Here is a 24,371-nt window from a genome sequence, read left to right on the forward strand (position 1 = left end):
GTGATCTTTTTTTAAGGTATCCGATTCACAAATAGATAACATTTTGATGCCTGGTGACCCTATGTTTTTTTTTATCATTTGAAAGAGCTGTGTCTGTTGAACAAGCATTAGTAAATAAGACGACCATAATAATATGCACGAATCACTACAGTCAGGTTTTTTGACAGCGAAATGATCAACCTTACACTGTAATAACTGGATTTCTGCTGAAGTATCACTGAAAAGTATGAAGTAGAAAATTAAAATTTCTGTAACATATATTTGTCATGTAATTTATATTTTTATTTTCAGTAGACAATACACTTTTAAATGATGATACCAAAATTATATGAGCTTACCTGGCATCAATATTTGATATATCTTAATAGCACTGTTATATACAGAACTTGCTTTTTGTGGACTGGATACCTTAATAGAGTGGATGGACTTTGTAGAGATGGGTGGATGTTGATTGGGGAAGTTATTAACGGTTTTCCATTTTGCATATTGTTTCATCATCACCTACATTTATACCAAGTTTCATGTCAATACCTTGAATAGTATTTAAGTTAAGCTCTGGACATGGAATACAATGGACAGATATGACATTTGAGCTCAATTTGTGACCTCAACCTTTGACCTACCAAACTGGTTTGTGTACTTTGCACATCGTAAAATTGCCAGCTACCTCTGTGCCAAGCTCAAAGTCAATACCTCAGTCAGTTTTTTAAGTTATGCTACAGACATGAAATATCAGATCAGCTTTTAACTTTCAGTTCAATTTATGACCTGGTTCATGTGTTCTGCAAAACATCTCATCCCCACCTACCTACATTCCAAATCTAAAGTCAATACCTTGAATGTTATTGAAGCTATGACAAACCTAAGAACAGATACACATGTCATCACATGTCCCATTTTGCCAAAACATGCATATAAACATTTGTGCTGTTAAACCATATGCATGGCAGTAACACCCTTCTTTAAAGTAACGAGATTTAATTTTAGTTACTGCGACTTTTCATAATTAATGGCTGTCCTTCAATTTTGAAAATGAAATTTTACATGACAAGTTGTAACCAGTCTACAAGATCTTGAACACTGCATTTTTTTTCAAACAAGGTTTTCTTTTTTTTATGTGACTTACAGGACAGTATTATTACAAAATTTAGTATAAAATAGCTATTATAACAGACACTCTGCCAAAAAAGTGATCTCCAGCAGTATTTCCAATTATTGACACAAAAATCCAAACAGAAGAATTGATTCACTAACCTGGTTGGTTTTGTCCTTAACAAGGTCGTCTATCTGGGTGACCAAATCTTTACAGATGTCACACTCTTCGTCAGAAGATTTGAATCCAACCACAGCCTGAAAGCAAATACAACCTGGTTAATTATTATTATTTACAGTGACAGAAAAAGACCTCTTAATTTCTTTTCCTGGACCAAGAAATCAAACACACAGCAACACCTTGCTATAGCAAATCTAACCATTGTACCAACTCTCCTACAGTTACAGTCCATAAAGCGTTTACACAAGTATATGATCTATATTTCATCACACTGATGATGAACAAATATTGAATACACTGCTGACAACATGTGCAAGGAAACCTTGTTTAACTGTCCTACCACACAAACAGTTATGATTTTCTCGCACGTTACATAAGAGTTGCATACCTTTGATTTCCTGCATATTATACTGAAGTTGCATACCTCTAATTTTCTAACATATTATATTAGAGTTGAATACCATAGATTTTCTTGCATATTATATAGGAGTTGCCTACCTTTGATTTTCTTACTGTGAACATACTATTCATCATCTGTACCACATCTACCTTTACTTTATCAGAAGAACAGAGACCGACCACCTTACATGTAATAACTGGATCCTGTAACATGAGAAAACACTGGTCACTTACATTTTCATAAACAGCAATCCTTACTGTCAAAAATATAGTCAAACCACCTTTGAGACAATCAACTACAAATCTTTATTCAAATCAAGGTCTTTATTCACAAGTTAAAATGTACTGATAGTGTTTTAAATCAGAAATGAAACAGGAAGTCTTTCGAGCCAGGTGGTTGCTGTTTACACTGGTTCTAAAGCACACGTTTGCCTGCCTAGAGGTTTGCCTTTGCGACCAGTGAAGACCAAAATCAGCCTGCACGTCTGCACTGTTTGCTGTTCAGTCAGTAAATTTTCAGTGAACACCCCTTCAAATAATAAATGGTATTGCCCAAATTGAATGATGGACCAGTCCATTTTAGAAATTTAGCAGGCTAAGGTTTAAAGCCATACTGATACAAGATCTCAGCTGTAAAACATAACAGCCATAACTTATCAGTCACAAGTTAAGGAAAACTTTTCAACATGAAAGATCTGCTTCCTCATATTAAAATTATTCTACAGCCAAACAAGGGCAAATGATTTGAAATCAGCAGTCTAATATTACTATAAGGCCATGACATCCCTAAACTAACCCACTGAGGCAAGACAAGTGGAGAATTGCCATTCAGGGTTATAATACAGCAGATTAAAATATTTCTGTTATTTAAACTGACTTTTTTCTTACAAAAAATCATAGGGTGTAAAATACATTTAAATGCTTACCATTTGTAATTTATTAGCCAACAGCTTAACCAATGTTGGGACATATCCATCCATAATATGTTTACACTGAAAACAAACACATTTTTACAACATATAACATCAAACCAAAGGCAAACCTAAGTGCCCCCCTCTCCCCTCCTATAAAAACTTGGGAGGGTGGGTGAAACAGAGGCACTACGGTAAGTCCTAACTCTACTTTCAGGGTAAACATTCACAAGATGGATATGCCCCAGAGTTGTCCGGATGTCTAAATATTTTCCATACAAAATCTCATGTGTAATACAACATACGAAGTCTGAACTTTTTCTTATAATTACGAAAACCAATGGTGTCTAAAGTATAAAGCCAAGTTTAGAAATCAGTCTTAAAAGTTAGCATTTGATTGGTCATGGTCAAATTCTTCAACTGACCAATGGCACGGCTGTAATTTGAATCTGGTCTCCTAAATTCAGTTAAAGTTGCAAAATTTCCAGCAAAAGATGTCTTTTTAGATTTGTATTTAAGCTGATTCTTAATTTTTGGTGGGTTTGCAGATTTTGAAGGAGAGGTACATTCACAATATTTTTCTCTTACCATCTGCAACTTATTAGCGAGCAATTTCAATAACTCTGGTGCAAAAGCCATTGTGAACTGTCTACACTGAAAACAGAAAAATAACACACAGCATAAAATATTCTTTTCTTATTATATTGTTAATATTAATTATTTCATAGTATATTGTAATTAAGTACATATTATTCCTAAGACAAGTGGTAAATCCAACTTATATTTTGTTTTTAGAAACTTTTGAATTTTTGGTGTAATTCAATTTTCCTCAGAAAAAATCCTGTCTATGTATGGCATTTATTTCCATTGATACCATTAAAGAATATCCTTTTTTAAAATATTGGACAAATTTTACACAGAAAAATGTTGATTCCTTGAAGTCTCAAAAGGTTGCGCAAAATGATCAAGTCATCCCAGGTTAAGAGCAGATTAAACATAGAAAATATATGGAAAACAGCATGAACTGATGTAGTCAGCCCTGGTACTCAGGCCATTTATGCTCCAGTAAGTGGTGCTTCACTGTACTCATACAGATGTTCTATAAGAAGCCAAAATGGTAAGCAGCACAACTAAGCATTAACAACTTTAACCCTTATCCTGCTAAATTTCTATAATTAACTTGTCTGTCTTTCAATTTGGACAGTACCATTAACTGTTAAAAGGGGTGCATACCAAAAAGATACTGACTGAATGGCGAACAGTGCAGATCATGATCAGACTGCAGGCTGATCATGATCTACACTGGTCGCAATGGCAGAATCAATCGTGTCCAGCATGATAAGGGTTAAACGCATAACTCTCCAAATACAGAGCAGTCATATGGCAACTCACTAGCTTTAATTGTGCAGGAAGACCCTTGGTGCTTCTTTGAGCAATGTATCAGGCAAGAATGGCATATCTGAGTAGAACTATCAACCTTCTGCATGCCAGCTAAAAATGCATACTGGTGTAACTTTTAATTATATATAAATATTTTCTGAACTTATTTATTTTCTTTGCTTTCATCTTGCTTACTGGTGGATTAACCGTTCATGTCAAGCTTGTTTACTGTTTTCATTTCGCGCAAAACTGGTAAAATGATTAGATTTGACTGGAAAATAAAGTCATTTTGTTCTCTAACACTGTTGATTGCCTCTTGCTATTTGAATTACAACTACAGGATATTTTATGTTGTTATGCAATTAAGCCCATTTGACGAGATGGGAGAAAATATGAAGGAAGATAACTCTGTGAAACAGATTGAAAAAGATCGAGATACCTTCAATAAAATTCAACATGATACAGCAGAGAGAAACCACAGTAACCACAAGAGCTGTCCATAAGACAGCACACTCAACTTTTCTTAGAACTTGACTCTGAATTAGAGCTTTGCCAGGAAAAGGGGCTTAACTCAATCAAATATATAATCAGAGTTCTGGGGATTGTTTCTACTAACAGAGATATTGGACATTACATAAAACTTTAACCTAAATATTAAAAAGGGGCATTACTCTGTTAAAATTCAAACCAGTGTTATGAGGACTGCTTCTTCTGGTGTAGCCTTTGATAGTTAATAACTGTTTTAACTCCTGGTGTAGACTTTGATAGTTAATAACCATTTTAAGTTTCAAGTCAATAGCTTTATATAAAACCAAAAAAATCTAAGTTAAAAAGGGGCATAACTCTGTCAAAATTCAAACAGAGTTATGGGGATTGTTTCTCCTGGTGTAGACTTTGATAGTAAATAACTGTTTTAAGTTTCAGAGATATCTGACTTTATCAAAAACTTTAACCAACGGTGATGCCGACGCCAGCGCAAGTGCAATAGCTCTACTTTTTCTTTGAAAAGTCCAGCTTAAAATGACAAACCTTTCTGAAATAAGATTTAAGTTTAGAAAACACTCTGAAAATTTTGTTACTTCTTCAGGTAATTTTACAACATAAATAGATTGTAGATCTGAGAATATTTGAGATTTGTTCAATTTTCATTAAAAATCAAGAAAAATTCAATTCCCAAATTAAAAACAGTAAAAAAGATCTATAAAACTACAATCAACTCTAAGCCACAAAATCAAAATGTGACTAAGGGTTTCCAACAATCCAATTATGAAATAGAAGAGAGATGAAAATTATTCACTGTACAGATTTCTTTTTTATTTCTATCTGCTAATTTCGTTTAACTAACTGAAAATAAAATTGCAAAGATGGGGTAAAACAGAACCATGATTATCCATTGCATCACAACAGCTGGTTCAAAAGATCTGTTGGTCATGCTTTTCATTTTAATAGTAATTTCCTTTACAATGGCATTAAAAAACTACTCATCATGCAAATTTTATGTTATACCAATACCATGTTATTAACCTTTAGCCTGCTGGCAGCAAGTGATTCTGCCTTTGTGACCAGAGCAGACCAAGATCAGCCTGCACATCCGTGCAGTCTGATCATAGTCTGCACTGTTCGCTATTCAGTCAGTAAATTTCCAGTTAACACCCCTTCAAATGATAAATGGTATTGCCCAAATTGAATGATGGACCAGTCCATTTCAGAATTTTAGAAGGCTAAAGGTTAATGATGCAACAAAGATCTGACAACTAATGTAACAGCGTTGCTTTGCTTTCTAATTACAAGGAATACTGTATTAGTAAGTTGTTTAAGCAATAAGCATGGCATATCATAAATACTGAAAATCTAAAATGCTTTAACAATATGGTCAATTCATTCTTCAATTAAGATAAAAAATGTTTTGGGATCACAGAGTGAACTAATTCTCTGTAAAAGAATTCCACTTATTAACAAGACTTGTCTGTAAGACAGCCAATGCTTGACTATTCGAATTATTGTCCCAGAAGCAGGAAAATGTTACCCTAAATGTTAAAATATCTATAGATTTTCAATCCAGTATCTGCATTAGTTTTGGAGATAGTAACTTGCATGTAAAACTTTAACCAGAAGTTTTATATTCAAAAGGGCACATAATCTGACCAAAATGCATGTCAAAGTTATGGAACTTGATGCAATCAACTAGCTTTATAACCCCAAAGGTACAGGTGAAGTTTCAATTTAATATCTGTATTTGTTCTGCAGATAGTAACTTGCATGCAAAACTTTAACCAGGATTTTCTAAGTCCAAAAGGGGGCATAATTTGGCCAAAATGCAGGTCAGAGTTATGGGACTTGATGCAATCAGCAAGTTTTAAAACCCCAAAGACACATGTGAAGTTTCAATTCAATATTTCCATTAGTTTTGGAGATAGTAACTTGCATGTAAAACTTTAACCAGGATTTTCTAAGTCCAGAAGGGGGCATAATTTGCTCAAAATACATGTCGAGTTATGGAACTTGACCCAGTGAGGTTGGTAATTGGCCTTGAAAAAGAAAAAATAAGTTTCAAAGCTATATGCCTTTAAATGATAGCTGTATATACTTGCATACAAAACTTTAACCAAGGTGTGACGCCGACGCCGGGGTGAGTAGAATAGCTAGACTGTGTGGGGGGGGGGGGTTTACAGGTGTTGCATTACCTCTCATGAACAGACACACTCAAACTGAGTCAGTTGCTACTTTGCTTGGCTGTGTTCTATGCTTCAAAAGGATCTTCAGATATATTTTTTTAAACATTAAAAATGACAGAAATGCTGGCATTTCTTGCATCATGATTTATGGAAAAAAACTTCCCTCCTTTAGTCAAAAGTACTGTATAACCCTGAGGTACTCCTACCATAAACCTTTCTCTACAGTCACAACTTTTTCACTTATCCCCAATTTATGAGGAGCATCAAATTTGTTAATAATAATGAGTAAAATTTTCTAAAGAGAAAACAGGAAAACTAGTCTAAACTGTATTAGTTCAGATAAAAATGCTGAAGTGTTACTGAATATAGCATGAACATATCAAAATAGAAACTTCAATATCACACAAAAGTTAACAACATAATTATATGACCTTTATACTAATTGTAGGTGTCATATTTTACCTGAATTTGAAAATCTCCTGTCTTTGAACAGAAAACGTTCTTTATTTCATTTACCAGTTTATCCTGAAAAGCATTTTTTACTTTTAAGAACCCTTACTTATAATATTTCAAAACCTTTTTGATACAACATAAGGTAAAGGACACCTATGAAACATTTTTTCTGTCATATAAATGCAAAACAACAATGTTTGACTCTTCCATCAACAAAAATATCTTATCATAACTTTTGCCCAATTTTGATTGGTGAAAATTCAATGTTCTACACAACATATGAAGACTAAAATCTTAGAATATACTATCTATAGTTCTGAATCAATTAGACAATTCCATTACATTACGTTGTCGCAAAGAGTGATAATAAAAGCTATGAAAAACAATCCCTATGGATAGTTATTTAACAGACTCTAGTTTAAGAAGAATAAATCTGAGAGTGACGTTTTTGTCTAATGATCATGTGATTTTGGCTGTTTATTAAATGTTATGTTGTAAACAAGAGGGCCCTGAAGGCCCTGTATCGCTCACCTGACCTACTGACCTAAAGATCATCAAGATTAACATTCTGACCAAGTTTCATTAAGATCATAAATGTGGCCTCTAAAGTGTTAAATAGCTACTCCTTTGATTTGACGCTGTGACCTAGTTTTTGACCCCACATGACCAAGATTCGAACTTGACCTAAAGATCACCAAGATCAACATTCTGACTAAGTCTCATGAAGATATAGTCATAAATGTGGCCTCTACAGTGTTAACAAGCTTTTCCTTTGAATGACCTAGTGACCCAGATTTGAACTTGACCTATAGATAATCAAGCTTAACGTTCTGACCAAGTTTCATTAAGATACGGTCATACATGTGGCCTCTACAGTGTAAACTAGCTTTTCCTTTGATTTGACCTGGTGACCTAGTTTTTGACCCCACATGACCAAGATTCGAACTTGACCTAAAGATCACCAAGATCAACATTCTGACTAAGTCTCATGAAGATATAGTCATAAATGTGGCCTCTACAGTGTTAACAAGCTTTTCCTTTGAATGACCTAGTGACCCAGATTTGAACTTGACCTATAGATAATCAAGCTTAACGTTCTGACCAAGTTTCATTAAGATACGGTCATACATGTGGCCTCTACAGTGTAAACTAGCTTTTCCTTTGATTTGACCTGGTGACCTAGTTTTTGACCCCACATGACCAAGATTCGAACTTGACTTAAAGATCATCAAGATTAACATTCCGACTAAGTTTCATGAAGATACAGTCATAAATGTGGCCTCTACCGTGTTAACAAGCTTTTCCTTTGAAATGACCTAGTGACCTAGTTTTTGACCCCATCTGAACCAGATTTGAACTTGACCTATAGATAATCAAGATTAACATTCTGACCAAGTTTCATGAAGATATAGTCACAAATGTGGCCTCTAGAGTGTTAACAAGTTTTTCCTTTGATTTGACCTGGTAACCTAGTTTTTGACCCCGGATGACCCAATATCAAACTCGTCCAAGACTTTATTGACGGTAACATTCTGACCAAGTTTGATTAAGATTGGGCCCAAATTGTGACCTCTAGAGTGTTAACAAGCCTTTCATTTGATTTGACCTGGTGACCTAGTTTTTGACCCCAGATGACCAAATATCAAACTCATCCAAGATTTTATTGAGGGTAACATTCTGACCAAGTTTCATTAAGATTGGGCCAAATATGTGACCTCTAGAGTGTTAACAAGCTTTTCCTTTGATCTGACGTGGTGACCTAGTTTTTGACCACAGATGACCCAATATCGAACTCGCCCAAGAATTTATTGAGGGTAACATTTTGACCAAGTTTCATTAAGATTGGGCCAAAATTGTGACCTCTAGAGTGTTAACAAGCTGTTCCTTTGATTTGACCTGGTGACCTAGTTTTTTACCCGAGATGACCCAATATCGAACTGGTCCAAGATTTTATTGAGGGTAACATTCTGACCAAGTTTCATTAAGATTGGGCCATAATTGTGACCTCTAGAGTGTTAACAGTCAAATTGTTGATGACGACGCCGCCGAAGCTGACAGACGACGGACACAGGGCGATCACAAAAGCTCACCTTGAGCACTTTGTGCTCAGGTGAGCTAAAAAGATGAAATCGTTAAATTTGACATAATCAATGTAATTATTAAGCAAGTAAAAACTGCAAGTCTCCTTAAAACTAGAGCTATCACTAAAGGTGATGAATGTACCCCCGCATGCACTGACACAGTTCATTGCAATTTGATGCACACAAGATTGCATAATTATGTGGACTGTATGTATATAGACTGTATGTATACAGTATAGTAACAAAAAACAAAGTCCCATAGCTATGCAGAATATTTATCTAAAAGAACGTAACATGCACCATGCACAACTAGGGTTGGTACTGATCACTTGTGTGAAGTTTCATTAAATTGTGTGCAAGGGTTCGAAAGATTAGGCGCGCACAAGATTGCATATGCAGACTGTATGTACATAGTATGTTAACAAGAAGCAAAGTCCCATAACTCTGCAATTTTTGTTGTTGAAAGAACCTAACATGCCCCATGCACAACTACTGTTGTTACTGATCACTTGTGTGAAGTTTCATTAAATTGTGTCAAGGAGATGAGGAGAGATAGTGTGCACAAGATTGTGTCTATGTATATAGTATATTAACAAGAAACAAAGTCCCGTAACTCTGCAAATTTTTTTTCTGAAAGAACCTAACATGCCCCATGCACAACTACTGTTGTTACTGATCACTTGTGTGAAGTTTCATTAAATTGTGTCAAGGGGATGAGGAGAGATGGTGCGCACAAGATTGTGTCTACGGACAGATGGACGGACAGACAGACGACAGACAACCTGAAACCAGTATACCCCCCCTTACAACTTTGTTGTCGGGGGGTACAATAATGACTGTTTAACAGTTTTTGCTATACACCCAGTCAATAGTAAGATAACATAATTCACATTCAGCAACTCCAATGATTCCTTTGTGGTTAGTGACATGTTAGTATCATTGTTTCTATGTTGTTGGTTATCTAACAAACACTTTCTGAATGGCTTAAGTTTCGTTTTCAATTCATTTTTGGTCAGGGAAGGGTCTAGTTAAGTATTACCCACACCTACTGCATCAAGCTATAGTCCACTAAAATTTCTTTTGTCCTCAAGCAAATCATTTTGATTATTAACCAGCAAGTAATATTAACTGATGTACATGTATTTCATTAGAATGGAATTTTTTTGGCTTAACTAGAATAATGAAGTGGCTTACACACCTACACACCTGCTTGTTTGATATTCTACATATCCGCATTGGTTAGTAAAGTTACTTTACAAGCATACAACAAAGACATTCCTGATCAACATTCAATATGAAGAAGAAATCAAAGGCCTGAATGACCTGAGTCGGCTAATGATTGATGTACTGACAGTATAGTCTACCAGTTTCAGTTTGTTTTTAGTTTTTTTCTTAAAATTTCCTAACACAGCTCGATATTTACCCAAAATATTATATCCGGATACGATTACACTTTTCTCCAGTTTGAACAATATATTTTACAAATTGTGATGATACGAAGACATTTAGCAGCAATTGGCAGTATCTGACATTGAAGTTTACGGTTAAATTACCTCTTATTTAAATCTTTTCATAAAAAAGTTGTTTCGTTTCGTGAAAGAAGCCAAACATAGACGATCTACTTTCGATTTCAAAAACTACAAGAAAATACAATTTAATGTTTCGCCGATTTGTTTATTTCTCGAAAAATAAGAATTAAAATCATTTTTAATATCAGTAGTAACTAAACAAACCAGTAACAGCTTCTTCTTCCGATAATTTATCCGTTTACTGACTGCAAAATTCAACCCACGCAAAGTTTATAGAAATCATACGATGCGTGTTTACGTTCAATGTGGGAGAATTAAGGCTGATCGGCTATGTTACCTAACGCATCCAGACGATTCAGATTTTGTTTTTAAAAAAGCATTGTGTGCGTTTCTGTAATTTTATATACGTTTTTATACGCTTAGCAATTATTAGACATGCGTATTTGCATTATTTCTATACGTAATTTACGCTAATACGCATCTTATCTGGAGCCCTGTGGAACTATTTTTTGTCTTTCGCTGGATGTTACCCAAGCTTTGTAAGCCTGCGCAATTCTTAATATGCACATTTATGCTTAATGAGTTACATTCGAGTATTGCACAATTACAAGTCATAAATATGACAGATTACATCGTATATTGGTCATAGCAAAGGAAATTGACACAATTTAACTTCATTCATGCAGTGAACTGTTTGAAGTTTGAGAAATCTAATGGAACTACATCCCTTCACTGTGTTATTTGGTCCATTTAGAGAATCGTTGGATAGCAAGGACTCGTCAAAAGGCTTTCAGCCTTTAGCCGACTCAAAAAAATGGAAAAGAAAAAGGTAAGAAGTTCACTCGATTCATGCAGCTTTGTTGCTAATAGCATGCCTGCAACTATGCACAATGAGGCAAGGCAACAAAATGAAATCTTGAAAAAAGTTTAGTTCTTCTTTCATTTTACATTTTAAAGTATCAAATCAGTGTTCGAGAGTAGTGTGATCTTTTAATGAGAAACTATTATTTCCCTAATAAGAGAACAGTTGTTGACAATATTGAAAACTTGTTTGCCAAGTATGTAGACCACACAAAATAACATTGTTACTTAATCCATTAGCATAAATGTTCCCTGACTTAAGCAAAATTCTTTAAGTGTAATTCCTAAACATATACCTGTTCTGAGGGATCCTCCATCAATGTGTTCACTTCCTTGACGAAATCTTGACAAATGACACATTCTTCACTAGATCTATACTTCAGTGCATCCTTATAAATAGATACAATTAATACATACATTATTTTTTACCAATAAATAAGGGGCCAAGAGTAAAGAAAACACTATATGCCAGTTTTGGTACAGTTACTGCAAAGAATGGTAATGTTCACTTGTAGCCACTTTCAAAAATCTGTAGCCAGTAATTTGAATTTGTAGCATTTTGCTACATTCGCGATTGGCAGAGGAGGCCCTGTCAAACACCAGTAAGGTTAAAGGTTAAAAATTTGATTTTGGAGACCAGTCTCATAATGCTGCCTTGTGATTGGTCAATTTCAAATTTGAGCCAACCTATCACATATTTGGGATTTGAAACTGGTCTCTAAACTTTGTTTTATAGCCTAGGATCAGGGAATCTTAACCACCAGACCACCATCTCCCTTAAAAAGGAAGGCAAGCTACTGGTGTAAAAGAGCATTACATTTACATGTAGAACAAATCATTCATACACTTTTGTACCTTTGATGTCCTTTCACTGAAGATATTCTTAATCTTGATCACATCTCCCTGTACACTATCGGTGGTACAGAATCCAAACACTCGACACACAATATCTGGGTCCTATAAAACATCAAAATAAAAGCTTTGGTTGCTGTGTAAGATTAGCTTGAATAAAGGCACATTATGATGCTGGGGACTTCTGTGTAAATTTATATTTATTTTCGTCACATCAAAATCAATACAAGAACGCATGTCTTGAAAAGGAAATAGCATTGGAATTCACTCTGAACAAGATTTAAACCAGTTCTGAGATTTATTGTCCCAAAACTTTTGTATTAAACACTTTTCTGATTGCAGGTGTTGGGATAAATTGTCACCTGTTTAAAACTAAGTTTGCAGATGCTAATACAGTAAAATATAACAAGCACAAGGCAGTCTGAAAGACAGCTAAATCCCCCGCCACTGTTATGGATAGTGAAAGGGTAAACCTTTGACCTTTAGCTGTGACCTTGACCTTGAACTGATATGGCTGACTCATGAATTATGCACAACGTCCTGATGAGGTGATCATTTGACCCACGTTTCATGAAAATCCTCCAAGGGGTTTAGGAGATACAGAGCTCAAACCTTTGACCTTGAGTTGTGACCTTGACCTTGAGTTGACATGGCTGACTCATGAGCTCCTGATGAGATGATCATTTGATCCAAGTTTGATGAAAATCCTTCAAGGGGTTAAGGAGATACAGAGTGGACACAAAATTGAAGGCTCAAACCTTTGACCCTAAGCTGTGACCTTGACCTTGAGCCAGCATGGCTGATTCGTAAGTTCTGCACATCAATTTGATAAGGTGATCATTTGACCCAAGTTTTATAAAATTCCTTGAAGGGGGTTTAGGAGATATAGAGCAGACACGAAATGGAAGACTAAAACCTTTGACCTTCAGTTGTAACCTTGACCTTGAGCCGGCATGGCTGGCTCATGAGTTTTGCACATCGCCTTGATGAGGTGATCATTTTACCAAGTTTGATGAAAATCCTTCATGGGGATTAGGAGATATAGAGCGGACACAAAATGGAAGGCTCAAACCTTTGACCTTCAGTTGTGACCTTGACCTTGAGCCGGCATGGCTGACTCATCAGTTCTGCACATCGTCTTGATGAGGTGATCATTTGACCCAAGTTTTATAAAATTCCTTCAAGGAGTTTAGGAGATATAGAGCAGACACAAAATGGAAGGCTCAAACCTTTGACCTTGAGCCGGCATGGCTGACTCATGGGTTCTGCACATCGTCTTGATGAGGTGATCATTTGACCCAAGTTTGATGAAAATCCTTCAAGGGGTTTAGGAGATATAGAGCGGACACAAAATGGAAGGCTCAAACCTTTGACCTTGAGTTGTGACCTTGACCTTGAGCCGGCATGGCTGACTCATGGGTTCTGCACATCGTCTTGATGAGGTGATCATTTGACCCAAGTTTCATGAAAATCCTTCAAGGGGTTTAGGAGATATAGAGCAGACATGAAAGTGTTACGGACAGACGGACGGAAGGACAGAAGGACGGACGGAGACCATACCTATAACCCCCCAGCACTTAAAACAGTGAGCCAAAATGTACAAATACCTAAGAAAAAAAAAAGAAGTTAATTCTAAGGGAAACTACTCTTACAACTGATTTTGTCAATGTTTACTTCCCCTACCCTGAGGATTACTTACAATTTGATCAGCCAGTGTCTGTAAGGCGACAGGAAGATATTGTCTCGCAAGATCCATGCACTGAAATATAATCAATACAATAATCAATTGCTGTTTCCTCAGTAAACTTAGAGACACACAACAAACATAATGAGTATGCTATTAAAATTTAATAGAAGTGGACCATGTTCTTTCAATAACAAATGACTCTCGGATAAACTACCACTGAAAATTTGCATCTAAATTTCCAGTGTATCAGGAGGCTCGTTTAACAGGAATATAAGATCTGAAATTCTATAAAACAAGTTCTGCTTCACTATCCTTTAAGTAATTTTGACAAGGAATACACCTCTATTTTTATACCTTACAGACTTTAAAAGGTACAAAATCAAAAACACTGTACAGCCCAAAACCATTATCTCGACTTCGGTTATTTAGATATCTTGAGTGGATTTTCCCGGTCCTGATTTTTTCCTAAATCAACTACAGATATTTCGATTTTTTTTATATCTCGACTAAATTTTCAATCCCCCGACTTAGAAATTTACACTATTTTGACATCGGTTATCTGAGTGGACATTAATCGTCTGCTAACATCTTTTCATGAACACAAATTACATTATCCCACCTACTAACCACAGTTGACTTAACTTCAATTATCTCAATATTTTGATATCTCGTTTTTTTTGCCTTTGTCCCGACAAAGTCGAGATATCGAGATCTGACTGTATATAAGACATTTTTTGGTGTGAAAGGTAGCAGCTTGACCAGAAGAATTAGGACCACATAATACTTTATTTAACTTGTTCAATAAAGTCAGTACTAACACTACAACTCTTCTCTGAATCTATAATTTAACTAACTGTACTGGTCAAATCTGTTATATTCCAAACTAGAAATATCATATAATATAAATAATGTTATGTTTTCCCTTTGGTATTCAAGTTTAAAAATAATGATGTGGGTTTCTTTTTTCAATACAGTCTAAGTTAAAGAAAAGAAGTTCCCAGCTTTCCAGTTTGTCTCCTCAACCATTTAGTATTATTGTTTTCCGTTATCCATTAAAGTTGTGTAAAAAGTTTCTGCAGTTTGTTTGTAAAATCACTGTTTCTACTGTTCAGCATGAAAATATTACTCTAATAAATTAATTGTTGAGTCTTCAGCTATCTGGTATGATGTGATTTTCAACTTGTTTAATATGAATCAATAATAAATCTTTTAGTCAGTAACACTATAATCAATATTCTTACGGTATCACTGAAAGCTCCAAGTTGGCTACACACTGTCTGGTTAAGGAGCTGCAGCAACTGGTTCTGAAAAAAAAAATCAAATCAACTTTAGTGTGACAGCTACCTTAAGTTTTAAATGCAAATTACATTAAAGCTGTCCGTTTGCTAAGAAGGTTCAAGCTAAAACCCATCTCATTTTCAATCAGTACTCATGCACACAAATGAGTGAGTATTTTCTACATGCTTCAATGGTTGACGGTTTGAAAATACAAGCAGTCCATTATTATGTATTTCAACTGTGTTTTGCAGAACCAACCTGTCAAGAGATGTTGTTTTAAGTCTTTTTGAAATGCAACCACAAGATTTCATCTTCTAGAACTCGCACATGCCAACTAATCAGCCAATATAATAGACTGTAACAGCCAGTAAGTGGGTATCTATTAGACCAACATGACTTTACAACATTAAATGAAACAGATTATGATATCCGGAAGCAAAATGTGAAAAACAGTTTGGATGGTATTAAAGCCTTTGGTAAACGGTTACCATATGCCCTTTTCAAGCTTGGAGATAAGACAAGTTTGGGTCTCAATAGTAAGACTGACTCAATAATAAGACAGCTTAGTGGTCCCCCATGTGATCTTACTAGCAGAACTTTACTGCATTCATTCAAGCTGTCTTTAAAATGTGATTAAAACAACCACATTTATCTCCTTTATTAATCTTAAATATAAGTGATATTGTCATTTCATGAAAACCAGTTTTTTCAAGCATTTTCTATTTTTAATACCATAAAATACAATCCAAAGCTACTTCATCATATAAATTTGCTACACATCAAGTTTGGTGATAGCATGTCAATCCTAGGTAACTTCAATCATAAACTCAAAACCACCTTTTTGATGATTCAATTTCCCCCCATATTTTTAGTCACTGCAACCTTGACCCTATGGCATTTAAAAGGCTCTTTATTAAAAACAATTCTAACTTTAAGCCCATACCAGAACACAACCCACTGCCTTCCAAATTCCTACATTCAAAATCGTACAGCAGACAATACTGACATCTAAGATTGTACGGCCATGTACCAGTCTTTAAAAGTGGATAAATGGCCATGGTTTTTTAGCAACAAGCTGGCATCTTTGTTAACTCATCAAAATTTCGAAACATTGCTGATCAAAATTTCGAAACATTGCTGGATGACCTAGGTTGAAACTAACAGTGGTGATATAAAGTATTTTCATGACAGAGGTTTTAATCCATAACCTTCAAGTCCTGGACTGAAAATTTCATCAATTAAGTTTGACACATTCATCACACACAATCTTCAAACGCTTACCAAAGTTTCATTTGAAGTGATACTGTCTTGAACGTCCTTAAAGAACTTTGTACAGTCACTACAGTCAGTGTTGTTACCCGCCTTTATACCATATGGACTCCATCTATCCTCTAGACCAGAACACAGACCCAGGGTGGCACAGATCATGTCTGTAGTCTGTAAAACAATGGCACTGTTTAAGTTAGACTTCTTACATTTAGGATGATTTTGGCACAACTTTTAAATAAGATTCTCTAAGCACACATACTTAAAGAACTGACTTTATATATTCACTGAATGTTATCTTTCTTGTTGCTATGCATGAATACATTGTACCATGGTTACCAGGGTAATAATATCCTTTCAGATTTCTTCTTCAGTAACATTAGATCTGGCATATACCCTAGTGTCAAATACATCTTTAAGATAAATCTGTTGTAAATAGTTCTAACATATTACAATTAAAGTGAGATACTATCAAAACGGCACAGACAATTCTTGTCAACTACAAAGATGGAAGTCTCTATGGCTCTGGCAGGCATCAAGATAAAAAGCATGTGGCTTCCACAATCCATGTTCCCATTTATTATAGTCATATTATGCCAAAAATTTTCAGCAGTGACTTCATTTGTTGATTGATTTACATTAAAATTTAAAGATATCTAAAGTTAACATAAAAACAACAAAAACAACTTAATTCATGAAAGCCCATGTTATGAATTGGGTGAATCAAACAGTTATGTCCCAGATATTACAATCAATACTTACTATGTCATCTTCAAACATTTGTACCAGCTCTGGAACATATTCTTTAACAATCTCCTGGCACTGAAAACAAACAAGTACTTCTTATGTCACTTATGTAAAAAAAAAATGAAATAGTTATCTCAATCCAAAACTCTTCAAGTTCTTCAGCATATAATTCATCAGTATACTAACAAGAGGGCCAAGATGGCCCTAGGTCTCTCACCTGCGTAACACGCCATAACAGTGTAAACATGTTTTACCTAGTGATTACATGGAAACAAATATTCTGACCAATTTTCAGTAAGATTGGACCAAAAAATGTGGTATCTTGTGTGTAAACAAGCATTTACTTTGATTTGACCTAGCTAGTGACCTAGTTTTTTACCCCACATGACCCAGATATGAACTTGTCCAAGACTTCGTGATAACAAACATTCTGACCAAAATTTATGAAGATAGAATAAACAAGAGCTGTCTCCATAGGATGACACATGCCCCCGATGGCACTTTGAATGAATAGTTATGGCTGATGTTAGAGTTTAGGACCTTTGACCTACGGAGCTGGGTCTTGCACGCGACACGTCGTCTTACTGTGCCACACATTCATGCGTAGTTATTTTAAAATCCATGCATGAATGACAAAGATATGGACCGGACACGCCCATCAATGCACTATCACGAAAAATGACCTTTAACGTCTAAGTGTGTCCTTGACCTTTGAGCTACGGACCTGGGTCTTGCGCGCAACACGTCGTCTTACTGTGGTACACATTCATGCCAAGTTATTTGAAAATCCATCCATCGATGACAAAGATATGGACTGGACACGCCCATCAATGCACTATCCTTTAACGTCTAAGTGTGACCTTGACCTTTGAGCTACGGACCTGGGTCTTGCGCACGACACATCGTCTTACTGTGGTACACATTCATGCCAAGTTATTTGAAAATCCATCCATCGATGACAAAGATATGGACCGGACACGCCCATCAATGCACTATCCTTTAACGTCTAAGTGTGACCTTGACCTTTAAGCTACGGACCTGGGTCTTGCGCGCGACATGTCGTCTTACTGTGGTACACATTCATGCCAAGTTATTTGAAAATCCATCCATCGATGACAAAGATATGGACCGGACACGCCCATCAATGCACTATCCTTTAACGTCTAAGTGTGACCTTGACCTTTGAGCTACGGACCTGGGTCTTGCGCGCGACACGTCGTCTTACTGTGGTACACATTCATGCCAAGTTATTTGAAAATCCATCCATCGATGACAAAGATATGGACCGGACACGAAAATTGCGGACAGACTGACAGACCGACAGACGGTTCAAAAACTATATGCCTCCCTTCTGGGGTATAAAAATGTGTCCCCTAGGGTGTAAACAAGCTTATTCTTTGATCTGACCTGGTGACCTAGTTTTTGACCCCACATGACCCAGATAAAAATTCATACGATATTTCATGCAGACAAACATTCTGACCAAGTTTCATGCACATCAAATGAACAAGAGTGTTAACACGCTTTTCCTTTGATTTGACTGGGTGACCTAGTTTCTGGCCCCATATGACCCAGTTTCAAACTTGGACTAGGAACCATCAAGATAAACATTCTGACCAAGTTTCATGAAGACAGGGTCATAAATGGGGCCTTTAGGTTGTTTACAAGCTTTTCCTATTATTGGACCTGATGACCTAGTCATCATTCAGTAATATATGGGTGAAAAGGCCAAAATAGAAAAATTTGCCCCTTTCAGGAGCAGTAACTCTAGAACCCATGATGGAATCTAGCCAGATTTCGAAAGGAACCCAGATCTTATTGTGACTTAAGTTGTGTGTAAGTGTGGTTAAAATCCAATATAAAATGTCACTTCCATTGTGTTCAAAAGGTAAAAATTACCAAATTTTGGCTCTTTTAGGGGTCAATCAAGGGCTGTAACTCCGGAACCTATGATTGGATCTGAAAGATTCATCATGGAATCCAAGATATATTACTGAAGACATTTTACAAGTTTGTATCAAATTAAACCATAAATGAAGTCTCTATATGGCTGCAAAAGCCAAAATAGCAAATTTTGGACCTTTTTGATTAGTTGATTGCAAAATGTGGTATCTATTGTGTTCACAAGCCAAAAATAGCAAATTTTGGCCCTTTAAGCGGCCATAACTCTGGAACCCATGAAGGGATCTGGCCAGTTTTTGAAAGGAACTGAGTTATTATTAGTTGTGTGCAAGTTTGATTAAAATCAAATTCAAAATGTGGTCTCCATCGTGTTCTTGGCCTACATAGTCCTCTAATGATGATAAACAAGTGTGCAAAGTTTCAAAGCTGTAGCTCTTACAGTTTTTGAGACAAGGTAGACCTGAACAAAAATTTTAACCAACGCCGGTGATCAAGTGACGACAATACCACGTAGATTTTTTCAAAAGATCAGACAAGCTAAAAACTTGTTGGTTCTCCCACTCCTTCATCTGGTCACATATATATCTGTATACTTGAATAATAGACAGTAAAGGGGCAATACATTAACTTAGTTTGTTCCTCTAAACACTGATGAACTGGCTCATATCTCAGATATGATTGGTAGTGTACTGGTTGAACTTTAAATTTCATATCAATATGCTATGTGTTCAAATCCAAACACATATGGTTCAGACAACAGTCTCCAAAACCACTTCAAAGCAGTACAAGTATTAATTTGAAATCAATGACCAAACAAGATATAGAGGATATTTGTTTGTTTCAGTGTAAGATTGAAATATCTTAAATGAGTGAATAGAAGATGTAGCATTTTCACAAGAGGCATAGCCAAGAGTGAAAATGTAAGATATGGTGTTTATGAGTGAAAGATATTTTGACCTTACATGTAAAACAAACAAATTTTATTTATATTTCATTTTATAGTGTCTTACCACTGAAAAATATATTTGGTATTTTCACTGTGAAAATACCAGATAATTATATTTCTTTCAAATATTTCAATACTTCCCTGATAACATTAATTCAATTACTTTTCATATAACCCATTAATACAGTAAGTGTGTGTGTGTGTTCGGGTTTAAAGTCTTTTTCAACAATTTTTCAGTCATATAAACAACGGTGTCTACTTGTAGCAGTGAGCACAATGCCCAATGTTACAGTGCTGCCTCACTGGAATATCACGCCGTAGACACATGACATGATACCCCACCCAGTCACATTATACTGACACCAGGCTGACCAGTTCTAGAACTACCCTCTTAATGCTGAGCGCCAAGCAAGAGAGCTACTAGTACCATTTTTTACGTCTTTGGTATGACGCGGCCGGGAATCGAACCCATGACCTCCCGCACTCGAAACGGACGCTCTACCACTAGGCTACCGAGGCAGTTAAATAATATAATAAGTTGTTAAACAAATGGGTCAAGGTATGTATTAAGTAGAGCATTTACCATATCTCTGGTATCAGAGTCTGGAAGTATGGCACAAACATTTGCTAACACAGCAGCAACCTGAGCCTGAAACAACAACATTATATACAAACATACAGTCTTTACTGAAAAGTCTCGATTCACTAATGAAAAGGTGTAAAACAGAGGACGAATTATTTTTCACAAAGAATGTTTAATTTGAAATTGCACATCATGGAAAAAAAAACTGACTGCTGAGACAGAATGATGTGTACTTAAAATAAGCCTAGACATCATGCCATAGATGGATCTAAGAATGGGACTGTGACATTTTACACGGAAAAATATAATATCTCATTACCATGACAGCGAATTCAAATTCTATTAGTTCTCTACAGCTGTTTAATTCAAAATGTCTCAGAATCGCTTTTTGCTCAGTCTTGTTCTTCTTCAAATAACATCAAATGAAAATAATTTTCCTATCTAATCATTTAATCAAAAACAATTAAATCAATATGAGCCGCACCATGAGAAAACCAACATAGTGCGTTTGCGACCAGAATTGATCCAGACCAGCCTGCGCATCCGTGCAGTCTGGTCAGGATCAATGCTGTTCGCTAATGGTTTCTCTAGTTGCAATAGGCTTTGAAAGCGAACAGCGGATGTGCAGGCTGGTCTGGATCCATGCTGGTCGCAAACGCATTATGTTGGTTTTCTCATGGCGCAGCTCGTATTAAGTTATATCAACCCTGTCCATTCATGAGAAAGCTGATATATCTTAATACAGAACATACCTGTGTAGCTTTATTTTCTAAAGCATCTCGAAATGCATCCACAATCAGTTCACAATAAGAGCAAGTTGCTGTCTGCAAGGTAAAAAGAAAGATAATACAACAAATGTACAGATTACATGCCCCTCCTTCCTCAGGATGACCTCATCACAAGACATTGTGGAAAGGGTTAAAAATTGATTTAAAACCGTCTTATTATTCTATGTACAAATACAGAAAAGTAGACTGATCATGATCTACACTGGTCGCAAAGGCAGAATCAGTTGTGTCCAGCATGATAAGGGTTAAAAGCAAACTTTTACATAGAAGCACAAAATTAATAAAAAAATCTGAATTCTATGTTACTTAAATACACAACAATTCAAAGTGATATTTATCTCCTATCTGTAACAAGATTTTTATCACATTAAACATGAGGTAATTAAAACTTCTTTTCACTGTGTTGTCAGGTATCTATACAAGAGGACCATGATGGTCCTGAATCGCTCACCTACTATCCCCACATGACCCAGTGTTGAACTGAGTATGACGTCGTTATTTCTATTATTTGACATAGTGACCTAGTTTTTGAGCACATGTGACCTAGATATCATCAAGATAAAAAATTCTGACCAATTTTCATGAAGATCCATTGAAAAATATGGCCTCTCGAGAGGTCACAAGGTTTTTCTATTATTTGACCTAATGACCTAGTTTTTGAAGGCACGTGACCCACTTTTAAACTTGACCTAGATATAATCAAGGTGAACATTCTCGCCAATTATCATGAAGATCTCGTGAAAAATATGGCCTCTAAAGAGGTCACAATGTTTTTCTATTTTTCGACCTACTGACCTAGTTTTTGACCGCACATGACCCAGTTACAAACCTGACCTAGATATCATCAAGCTGAACATTCTCACCAATATTCATGAAGATCCATTGAGAAATATGGCCTCTAGAGAGGTCACAAGGTTTTTCTATTTTTAGACCTACTGACCTAGTTTGTGACCCCACATGACCCAGTTTCGAACTTGACCTAGATATCATCTTAATGAACATTCTGACCAATATTCATGAAGATCTCATGAAAAATATGGCCTCTAGAGAGGTCACAAGGTTTTTCTATTTTTAGATCTACTGACCTAGTTTTTAACCCCAAGTGACCCAGTTTCGAACTTGACCTAGATATCATCAAGGTGAACATTCTGACCAATATTCATGAAGATCTCATGAAAAATATGGCCTCTAGAGAGGTCACAAGGTTTTTCTATTTTTAGATCTACTGGCCTAGTTTTTAACCCCACGTGACCCAGTTTCGAACTTGACCTAGATATCATCAAGGTGAACATTCTGACCAATATTCATGAAGATCTCATGAAAATTATGGCCTCTAGAGAGGTCACAAGGTTTTTCTATTTTTAGACCTACTGACCTAGTTTTTGATCCCACGTGACTTAGTTTCGAACTTGACCTAGATATCATCAAGGTGAACATTCTGACCAATTTTCATGAAGATCTTGTGAAATATATGGCCTCTAGAGAGGTCACAAGGTTTTTCTATTTTTAGACCTACTGACCTAGTTTTTGAAGGCACGTGACCCAGTGTCGAACTTGACCTAGATATCATCAAGATGAACATTCTGACCAACTTTCATAAAGATCCCACAAAAAATGTGACCTCTAGAGATGTCACAAGGAAAAGTTTACGCACGGACGGACGCTGCGTGATCACAAAAGCTCACCTTGTCACTATGTGACAGGTGAGCTAAAAAACTCTGTTACTTGCAGCTGGAGTTTTCTGCTTTTTTATACTCCTTTAAACTTTAGTGAAGTTGTAACATCCTTCCACCTTATACAGAGAAATTAGACAAACAAATAATGTTCTGGCATTTGATTTATTGTAGGCACCAGCTGGGACATTTACAAAATGCAAGCCTGTCTGATGGTTTCCTCGTATGAAAAAAATCTAACCCTGGTCAAGGGTCAAGCCTATACTGGTTAGGCTTGTGGGAGTTACAACCTGGTCATGGTCCAATCTATGTAGCCTGCAAACAACTTTAGATTTATCTCAGTATACATGTATGTCAATGGACTTACAGATTCTGGTTTGATGATCTGATTCTTCCATACAGTCTGGAGACAGTGTTTTGTGGCACCACATTCTCTTGCATGTTTTACACTGCTACACCAGTATGGTGGTCCCCATACACATTTATCCTGGCCTGGAATAGCACTGCCAAGAACTGGAAATAGATAAATAAAATTGCAAGATTCTTTGTATTAACACTACAGAAATGGGAGCAATGGTCAATTTGTTATGATGCCGGCTGTTCAACCCGGGGGACATGAGTTCAACTCCCATAAGGGTCAGACCAAGCCTTCTCATTAGTTAATTAGTGTTAAGGTAATTAATGAAAACTTCTTTGCTCAGGTCCCCTAACACCCATATTTGAGTTCTTCTATCCTACCACCCATCCCTCACCCTCTGCCAGGGACTCCATAAAATCAAATAAAAATAAAAATTGATTTGTTGTATTTATTACAATAAAACATGACATTATGAAGTAGTATGCCAGTGTTATTAAACCAGAGCATGTCTCTGACAGGTTAAATGAAATTTAATTTCAAACCAAATGCAAATTATAATGTAACTTAGTATTTCTGACATCAAAGAAGTTTTTTGTTTAATATGGACAAATACGCTGCTGTGAGCTGCCGGCAACAAATTACAAGTATTTTTGTAAACATTACATGACAAACACATAACAGCAGTTACATGAATCATTACATATTATAATATGTTGGTTGGTTGGTTGG

The 24,371-nt window shown here is 36.0% G+C and overlaps 1 protein-coding gene across 1 annotated transcript in view; it reads right to left on the minus strand.

The window, feature by feature from the left end:
* LOC123564714 (uncharacterized) overlaps nt 1–24,371 on the minus strand; it is a 135,326-nt gene that overhangs the window by 98,765 nt on the left and 12,190 nt on the right. Inside the window, exons 2-14 of the mRNA XM_053527499.1 lie at nt 23,652–23,797; nt 21,576–21,647; nt 20,824–20,889; nt 17,408–17,467; nt 16,661–16,816; nt 15,343–15,405; nt 14,114–14,173; nt 12,418–12,519; nt 11,859–11,951; nt 7,101–7,163; nt 2,599–2,664; nt 1,772–1,876; nt 1,255–1,350 (exon numbers count right to left, since the gene is read on the minus strand). Of these exons, the coding sequence (XP_053383474.1) occupies nt 1,255–1,350; nt 1,772–1,876; nt 2,599–2,664; nt 7,101–7,163; nt 11,859–11,951; nt 12,418–12,519; nt 14,114–14,173; nt 15,343–15,405; nt 16,661–16,816; nt 17,408–17,467; nt 20,824–20,889; nt 21,576–21,647; nt 23,652–23,797 (1,148 nt within the window). The remainder of the gene's footprint in view (nt 1–1,254; nt 1,351–1,771; nt 1,877–2,598; nt 2,665–7,100; nt 7,164–11,858; nt 11,952–12,417; nt 12,520–14,113; nt 14,174–15,342; nt 15,406–16,660; nt 16,817–17,407; nt 17,468–20,823; nt 20,890–21,575; nt 21,648–23,651; nt 23,798–24,371) is intronic.

The sequence above is a fragment of the Mercenaria mercenaria genome, chromosome 2 (assembly GCF_021730395.1).
Source record: "Mercenaria mercenaria strain notata chromosome 2, MADL_Memer_1, whole genome shotgun sequence".
Lineage (NCBI taxonomy): Eukaryota > Metazoa > Mollusca > Bivalvia > Venerida > Veneridae > Mercenaria > Mercenaria mercenaria.